Source organism: Gossypium arboreum, chromosome 6, assembly GCF_025698485.1.
Source record: "Gossypium arboreum isolate Shixiya-1 chromosome 6, ASM2569848v2, whole genome shotgun sequence".
Classification (NCBI taxonomy): domain Eukaryota; kingdom Viridiplantae; phylum Streptophyta; class Magnoliopsida; order Malvales; family Malvaceae; genus Gossypium; species Gossypium arboreum.
The window spans coordinates 127,658,172-127,667,656 of NC_069075.1; the positions used below are offsets into that span (position 1 = coordinate 127,658,172).

Genomic DNA, 9,485 nt, shown 5'->3' on the forward strand with positions numbered 1-9,485 from the left:
TGGGTAAAATGTTAAGGGCTAGATTTATTATTATACCAATAAAAAAAAGACCAGGTCAGCATTTTGTCTGGTGACTAAATGCATTTAATAATAGATTGACTAAAATTGACAACTTATATAACTAGAGTGATTAAAATAATAAATTTTTGAAATAGGTGACCAAAATAGGAACACGGGTAAACTCGGTGATTAAACAGGTAGTTTATCCTATTTTTAAAATTGAAAAATATTTTTAAAAATATAAAATTAAAATTAAAATTAAAATATTACTTTATAAACGATATTAAAACTAAATTGTTTTAAAATAAATTTTTGCATACATTTTAAAATTTTAAAATGATTTTAAAATTTAAAACAATTTTATATTTAGCACTAAAAACATTTTTAAACACAATATAAAAATAATTTATTAAAAGTTTTATGCATTTTAAATGTTTCTAAAATCTGAAATACTATTTTTGAAACAAATTTTCTAGATTTTAAAGTTCAAAATATTATTTATATTTTTTCTAATAAAAAGTTTTAAACAACTAAATAAAACACATCTTATAAAAATTTTAAATAAACTACATTAGTTTAAAACAATATTTTATTACTAAATACTTTTAATTCTTATTTAAATAATAATTTTATAAGACATGTGACCATAGTATATTAAATAAAAATGTTTAATTTTAACTTTAGTTATTTGTTTAGAGAAATTTCTTTAAGTATTATTTATAATTTTTAAAAAATTAATATCTTTTAAAAGTTAAAATTATTAATTTATATTATTAAATATAATATTGAGAAATTCCAATTATTCTGCTGTGCCCTGACATAAAAGCTTATTATGAATTTGTGTTATCTATGATGTTTGATTCTAATTGTAGTTGATTCATACATGTATCATTTATAAATATCTATTATAAAAATATAAACACGGGTTTGGAATTTTTTTATTTTATAAATAGAAAGAAAGTTTAATCAAATTACTTTATTTGTCATATGCTCTCAAATTTAATAAGATATATGAAATGAGATATGTATTTAATTCTTGAATATTTATGTACTCTTAATTTATTTTTAATTTATTTGCATAAAATGATTTCTTATGCAACTTTATATTGATTGAAATATGCTACTTGATAAATTTATTCAGAGTTTGACATAATTATCATTAATTTACATACTAAGAACATGACATAATTATACTAAAAATATAGTTTATAATTATATTGATACATTATTAATATTTATCAATTTCTACCAGTTAATATTTGCAAATAAGGAACTTAAGAAATTTGTTTATTTAAATTTTCAAAATATTACTAATTAATTTCCATAATAAATGTTTTAATTTCGTGATAATAGAGTTTTATTTAAATAATTTAACCCAATAAAGAATAAAATATTATAAACAAATAAATACTTAACAATAAAATGTACCATGCCATTATTTGTCATTTTACACATATCAACTTTCAGCTTAGTTTTACTAAACACTTTTAAATAAACAATTAATAGAATCAGTTAGTTAAACTAGTCAATACAATCAATTATCTACCAATTGCCAAATAGGGCCATTGTTAATTATATTACTATATTGACACTAAAATACTTATTTATTAGTATTATAATGTGATAATAGTAAAAGTAAAATTATTTAAATATTAATTAATATGATAGTATATTAATCTAAAATTAATTAATTTAATCATATCTTTTAAAAGTTCTACTTAAAAATAACATAATATAAATTAAAATTTATAATTATTTTATTAATAATATTTTCATTATCAATGTAATAGTTGTTACCACTTAATTAGATTTACATATTAAATTATATTTATTATTTTAGCTTAATTATCAATTAAAACTACACTTATTATTTTAGCTTGATTATCAATTAAAACTAATATTTAGTATTATAAATATATGCATTAACAATGCATTTTACTTTAGAATAAATTCTAAGTAACTATTTGAAAAATCATATTTTAGTGTTATTTAATAGGTTTTATTTCCATTATAAAAAAAAGTATGATTTTCATCAGATGTTTAATTATTATTATTATTATTATTATTTTATATTATATAGTTTTATTATTTAATTTAAATAATATTTATATAACTTTAAATGTTGTTTACAATTGTGTTGTGAAATATCATGTAAGAAAACAATAAAGTATTAAAATAATAATTTTTGCAAAGTAATATTGTATATTATTTTATTATTTTACTATCAATTTTTTCAGTTATTTATTTTCATTATTTTAAAATTTTATTTTATCTTCTCAATTATTTTTAAAATGAATATATTTTTATTATAAATTAAAAAATCTTAAATATATATTTTAAATAATAAAAATATTAATTAATATATTTAAAAAGTAAATACATGAAATCAGATACAACCCATGCCAACTGGTACACTTAAAAAAAAGAGAAGAAGTGATAATTGGAATCAAATTTTAATAAGAGTTGTTTTCCTCAAATAATAATTCCAACCAAATCCATCATCATTCATTTGGATAAATAATAAAATAGGATTACAGAGGAGGGTATGGAGGCAAAATGCTGGCACCCAATAATAATCAACGACAGCTCATTTACATGACAATATCAGCAAACCAAAGAAAACACAAAACTTTATTTATCTCCTTAAAACCCTTAATTAGTGACCAAACATCTCCTTGGAAATCCTCACATGGCCATACCCGCCCCCGTTATTTTACTAATTATTATTTTCTTAAATAAATATAAATACTTAAATTAAATACAAAAACCAAGTACAAATACTGTCACAGGAAGCGGATTTCAGACTCTCTTTTCCCTATCCCCCGTTTCGATTGCCAAAAAATTGAAATTAGCTTCTTCTCTTTTAAATGTATAGTTTTTTTTATTTTAAACGGTGACTTGGGAGAAAGGGTGGAAGCAGGTTAGGGTTTTTGGGATTGTTGAGAAGGAGATTAGCAGCGGGGTTTCCAGGTGATGGGCGATGAGAAATCGATGATCGTGATGGCGAGTAGGGATAGAGAGAGTAGAGATCGGGAGCTTCTGATCCCGGTCGCTGACGCCGTCCACGATGATTCCTCCAAACCTTCTCCTTCCTCTTCTTCCAGTCACGCCGGCCGCGAGGTCCTTTTTTTTTTTTTTGTTAATTGACGTTACATTTGTGATTGAATTCGACTTGACTTGGTATGCAGCTGTTTTTGTTGCTGATGGAAAAGTTGTAATGCATTCTGTAAATTAATGCTTATATTATGGAGCTTAATGCGATTTTGTTTGAATGTTTGCTCGTTAATGGAGAGGAATTTGGGTATTGATTTTCATTGAGAATTCATTGATTTTAGAATATCAATGAAATTGAACTGTTCTATTGTGTTGTAGGATTCCCGCATAATTTACTGGAGCTGTTGAAAACTTGGAAATTGTTTTCCCTTTTTTCCCCCATTTTTCCGAGATTTGTGACAATTGTTGCCTTTTCTCTTAGAGGCTTTGTAAGTTTTTATGTATACAAGATTTATATTTTAGCTTAAGATGCTGTATAACGGATGTTAAAGGCCATACCGGAGAGTATATGATTACTGATATCTTTGTATTCGATCTCTCTTGTAAATGCTCTCAGATAAGTTTAGGATTAGGATATTAAATTCTTGGCTTGATTTTGAGGTCACTCTTCCGCTTATGGGACTTGTTAATATTATTTCCTTTGGTTGATGGAGTAGGTTAAGAAAAATTATTATGGTTCCTACTGAAATCTTGTAAAAAAACATGTTTTCAGCCGCTTGCCTGTACTGGAAATATACCTATGTACTCATGTAATGACACATGTATATTATCTTTTAAAATTGTCTGAAAAGCTTTGTCTTATGCAGACCTTTTACAAAGTTTTCCGGAGCTGGGCTTCAAAGAAGTTCATGACGGGATGGTAAGCAGCATTCTTTTTATCTCCTTTATGGACATGATGGATATTTGTACAGTTGTTATCTGCATAATGATTTGCATTGTGCTTTATTATCTCCTTACCAAAGAAATAATCCACACATACCTCTAGTTCACCTTCTTGTCTTACATCCTTGATCTTGAGTGAAAATGCTTTCACCAACTTATTGAACCCAAATATCTTTGTTTTTCTTTGAATTATGGTTATAGTAACTTTTTGAATTTTGGAGCTGTTCTTGGAATAAGAGATAAATTTAAATCCCTTAAAGGATTTCCCTAATTATTCAGCTAATTCATATACAACGTGCCTGGAGAAGTAAGTGCCAGTGGAATGGTTGGGATGCATTGAACTCTCTTTTTCTTGGCATTATTTAGCCATTATTCAATATAGTAATTTTCTTGTTCATAATGCTTTCATGGGATATGCTGAAATCTTCATTTGAGAAGTGAACTGGGGGTGGCATGTTTAATCTTTTGACCAGCCTTTAATTTTGAAGTTTAATAAATAATTTTTTTATACGTCTGTCATATTTTTTACATGAAATCTGTGTAGATTGACACCTTCATTTAGCCTTTCTTTGTTTCCACCTTTCATCTTAATAAGATTCTCCAGAATTGGTTGGTTGTCTTGGATTTCCTCTGCTACTTATGTGTCATCTTACAAAAATTGTAGCTCTTACCATCATGAATTTCTGCTAAACTTGTATTTGATAGACTCAGAAACTTTGTAGGTTTGGTTTCTAATGGTGAATATATGTTAATGGAATTTATCTTATAGAATTTTAGTTGTCATTCACCATGCTGTTATAGCAGTAGCTGATTCATAGTTGTTTTGCAGTGTCATTTTGTTTCCTATAGCAATCACTTTCTACATAACGTGGTGGTTCATTCACTTTGTGGATGGCTTTTTCTCTCCAATTTATGCTCAACTTGGCATTGAAATATTTGGTGAGCATCTCATGTAGCTGTTTAAAACCTTTTCTTTTCCTTTCTTATCTAGACCTTTGAACTTGTTTCATAGTTCATTAAATCTTTTACTCTTTTCCTCCTTTAATGGGATCTTGGAGTTTGTAAATTTGTGTTATCTTTCTTCAAGGCTTCTGAATGACGAGGATTGCTCTGTCCTGCCATTTTTTGAGAGACTGTGGACAGTATCTGTGATAATTGTGAGAGCTTGGATGATATTCTTTTAGACTGGAGGGATCTTTTCATAAATTTCCTTTATGCCCACAGCCTACATGCCTATTGGCTTTCTTCATATAAAACTTCCAAGAATGAGACATTGATAGTGTGGAAGTGAAATGGACAAACTTACACGCCCACACCCATTATATGTATACACAGGACATTTTAACCTTGGACAAAGTTTATTGAAATGTAGTTGTATATATCTTTAACATGATATCTTATTAAATATCTATATACTACAATGCTAAATTGGTTTTCAAACAGTGGCATTTTGCAAATACACTTACTGCATTTGATAATATTGGTAGTTGTCATTTTTTATTAGGAATGTCTCTTTCAAGGGTATGAAGATTCTGGTTAACTTAACAGACCTCTTGATGTTTTCTCCTTTGCTTCTTTGATAGGTCTTGGATTTGTAACTTCTATAACATTCATCTTCTTGGTTGGGGTATTCATGTCATCATGGTTGGGAGCATCTGTCCTAGGCCTTGGTGAGTGGTTTATCAAGCGGATGCCATTTGTTCGTCATATCTACAATGCCTCCAAGCAGATCAGTTCTGCTATATCACCAGGTGTGCATTCTTCCGTCTTTCTTCCATAAAATAAATTAGTTTAGTAGGTGATATTATTAAAATTGATTCAGTTAGCAACAATCTCTACTCTACATCTCTTTACGTTTTATATCTCTATTTTATTTCAGATCAGAACACACAGGCATTCAAGGAAGTAGCCATCATAAGGCATCCTCGAATTGGTGAATATGCATTTGGGTTCATTACTTCATCTGTTTCTCTACAGGTAGGCAAATGAAGTTTTTGTTCCAAAATTATAATTTCTGCATGGCTTCCCCCTGTTTTTTTTTTCTTGTTTTCTTGATTTCATGATAATCATGCATCATATAATGTTATTGGCAGACATGTCTAAATTGTTTTTCTTTCCAAACAAACCCTTGGGACTGCTTGTTGCCGAGTGGTTTGGTTCTTGTTTCCATGGCATTCTTGTTGGGAAAGACTTTCCACTATACAAAAATCATTTGCCTGGAGCTAGTGATATTCTCCTCTCTTTTTGTCTCATTATGTACTCTTTTTTACTTGGGCGTGTGTGTGAATCTCCTTATCTACTTTTATGGCCTAGAAACAGTTAAATAGTTGGTTGCTTGACTACAATTTTAAAACTTTCACAGTGGAAGAATAAGATATAATAAGACTCATCAGGCAATTGCAATATCTAGAATGCTGTTTTTATTATTATTTTTTTTAAAAATGTAGAGCTACACTGGTGAAGAAGAGCTATGCTGTGTCTATGTTCCCACGAATCATCTTTACATCGGTGATATATTCCTCATCAATACAAATGATGTTATCAGACCAAATCTATCAGTCCGTGAAGGAATCGGTGAGGGATTCATCTTCTTTTGTTGTCATAATTTCTGTATTGTGTAGCGTTGAGGGTTATATATGCATGAAGAAAAGAATAAAACTGAAATAGAGCGAAAGCATTACTTTAACATCTCCTGCTTCAAACTAAAAGCTCATTATAAGTCATACATTGTTCCATGGCAGAAATTGTTGTGTCCGGGGGGATGTCGATGCCTCAGATACTGTCAACACTATATTCACGTTTGCCGCTGGAAAGAAGTAGATCTAACAGAAGCTGATCGTTGCTTGTTTACTTAGAACAGTGTTTTGGTTTGAAATATAGATTGGTCGAAATTACGGGGCAGGTAGGCAGGGGTTTTTTCTTTGGTGTTGGATTGTGTTTATTTGAACCAATTAGATTGACAATGTTATTGTATCTGAATATATGGTCTAGTCTCCCTATATAATAATATATGTAGCCTGATCTTCATTTTTCAGCTTAGCTATATTTTGATTCATTGAGCAATTGGCGGCTGAATGAACTTGGAGAATTAACCAAACGGATGAGAACAATTGAAAATTTGAATCAACTTCACTGGATTATGTTAAAATTCTTTAGTCGAATTAATCGAATAAAATAACCACTATAACTTTATTTTCAATTAAATATCCTTTTTTTTTTCAAATAAAAATGGTAGAACAAATGGAATAAAGTGAATTCATTTTAAACAGTTTTGGTCGAAGTATTTGATAAACTGAAATTTTTGTTCAACCCTATGGTCTAGATTTTACAGGGGAAGCCTGTTGAACTATTTTTATTTTAATTTAAGTATAAAATTTATTTATATTCTTATTCTTTAAATGTTAAAAAAATTCTCAAATCCTTAAGAAAAAATTACAAGTCTTAATCGAAGTTGACAATCAATTAAACCCTTGAAATTAATTTTTTTCGTCTCTAGCAATTCTTTAAGTGATGATGGAAAGTGGTAAAAGTTTTGAAGAAATATTACTTGTATGCTAAAGATGTTACGGACATTGTAAGATTGAGGAGAAGGAAAATGATCCTTTCATTGTGGAAGAGCTGCATGAATCTTCTTCACTCAATTATATTGGCAGCAGAAGAGGATTTCCTTCAATTTTGGTCCTATCCGTTGAGAGTCTTACAGGCGGAGGCTTTAAAATCTGATGAGAGAGAGCACCAAATATTGTGAAGGGAGATTAGTGGAAGAAGACCGCGGTTGCAATTGAGATTTGCATCTTTGTTTTTATTCAAGTTTAGTTACTAATTATGTCAATGTTTTTAGTTGAAAGTATGTGAGAGCAACCCAGCGTTCGAATGTCATTTCTAGATTGTTACATTGCTTAAAATCAAAAGCTGTACAACGGGTACAAGAGCATATTTTTGACATCGACGTATGTTTATTTTTCAATACATTCTTTGCTTAAGCAAAGTTATGTTTGTTAATACATTAAATATTTTTCAATACAATTTTTTTTTTTTTTTGAAACTCATGTTTTGTCCTTTGTGGAAAGATTACAATCAAACTCATCTCATCTTTCTTTCTTCTCAATTGCCCAAGATTTCTCCCCCCCCCCCCATATATATATATATAATAGATTTGTAAAATAAATCTGAAATAAAACTTAATAAATCATGATCTATCATGTCAAATAATCAAGAATAAATCAACAACAAAACTAAATGCGGAAGCGTATTTAAATCCATAAATCTCTTGAAACTTTTTTCGATATTGAGGATTTGATATTCCAAATTAGCACACAAGAAATTTAAAGAATATTTACTCTCTCTTCCCTAAGGATGGGATATTAGAAAAGATATCTTATTGTGTAATTTGGGGACCATAACTCAAATATTTATAACCTTGGCATATTAATTAGAATTTGATTAGAACTCAATTACTAGAGTATCTACACATATTTGACCCATACTTTATTTAATAATTAAAGCTCAATAAATTCTAACCAAATCAGATCACTTTTAATTTGGACTAACCTATCATGATAGTAAATAATAACATGTAATTACCCTTATTATATATGTGTTGTCCATATTTTCTAACAATCTCCCACTTGGACCATATATATATACTAATTACTCTATAATTACATGTCATTATATAACCTTATGAGCTCAAAATTTTACTATCATATCCAAAAGATATTTCGAACAATCTTGTCAATTAATTATGTTAACATAGGACCAATGTAATACCCTGAAAATTTTTACAGTAAGATATTATCCTTGATATAGTAAAATAAGGAAATAAAGTGACAAAAAGGGAAATTTTGAGTTATGTCAATATTGAGAAGTATATTATGATATATTAATTCAAGAAAGGACTAAATTGTAAAAGTGAGAAAAGTTTTGTTGCACAAGAGTAAATACTCAAAATTTGAGGGGTTAAAGTGAAATATGAAAAAATTGAAGGACCAATAGTGTAAATATTTTAAGAGTGGAATGATCTAGAAACTAAGGAAAATGGATGAATTAGGACCAAATTGAATAGGTGAAGAACTATGAGGGACTAAATTGCAATTTAGCAAAATTAAATGATGACTCAAGCATGGAATTTTAAAAGATAGTAAAGGGCAAAATGGTCAATTGGAAGAGAGAGAAATCTAGAAAGTAATAATGATGTTGATGATATTTTATGATTATTTAATTAGATATATATTATTTTAATGAGATATTTTATTATTTTATTATTATTTCATTATTATTTTATTATTAATTATTTAGTATAAAAAGAAGGAAATATGAAGAATTTTCATCATCTTTCCATGCATGCAACCAACGTTAGAAGAGAAGGAAAAGAAAGAAATTTTCTTTTCTTTACAATTTGATCATTCCACAAAAAATTCACCATTTTCACCTAGAAATCAAAAGAATTTCCATAGCTACTAAGAGAGAAAAATGTTAAGGAGACCATGGGGAGTTAGAATATCAAGTTGGATTCAAGAAATAGAAGCTGGAGGAGAGAGAAAATCAAG

The 9,485-nt window shown here is 28.3% G+C and overlaps 1 protein-coding gene across 1 annotated transcript; it reads left to right on the forward strand.

Moving 5' to 3' along the window:
• Positions 1 to 2,628: 2,628 nt before the first annotated feature.
• On the forward strand, positions 2,629 to 6,975 carry LOC108484002 (protein CONTINUOUS VASCULAR RING 1-like). Its single transcript, XM_017787597.2, has 7 exons — positions 2,629 to 3,120; positions 3,861 to 3,913; positions 4,766 to 4,875; positions 5,520 to 5,687; positions 5,816 to 5,913; positions 6,384 to 6,510; positions 6,678 to 6,975. The coding sequence occupies exons 1-7, from the start codon at positions 2,974 to 2,976 to the stop codon at positions 6,770 to 6,772; spliced, it is 798 nt and encodes a 265-aa protein (XP_017643086.1). The 5' UTR covers positions 2,629 to 2,973; the 3' UTR covers positions 6,773 to 6,975.
• Positions 6,976 to 9,485: the final 2,510 nt, after the last annotated feature.

Excerpts from the sequence above, each read along its gene's own strand:
- LOC108484002 (XM_017787597.2), top strand. The coding sequence starts at position 2,974 with ATGGGCGATGAGAAATCGATGATCGTGATGGCGAGTAGGGATAGAGAG. Across the intron at positions 3,121-3,860 it reads CCAGTCACGCCGGCCGCGAG|ACCTTTTACAAAGTTTTCCG; the intron begins GTCCTTTTTTTT and ends TGTCTTATGCAG. Across the intron at positions 6,511-6,677 it reads ATCAGTCCGTGAAGGAATCG|AAATTGTTGTGTCCGGGGGG; the intron begins GTGAGGGATTCA and ends GTTCCATGGCAG.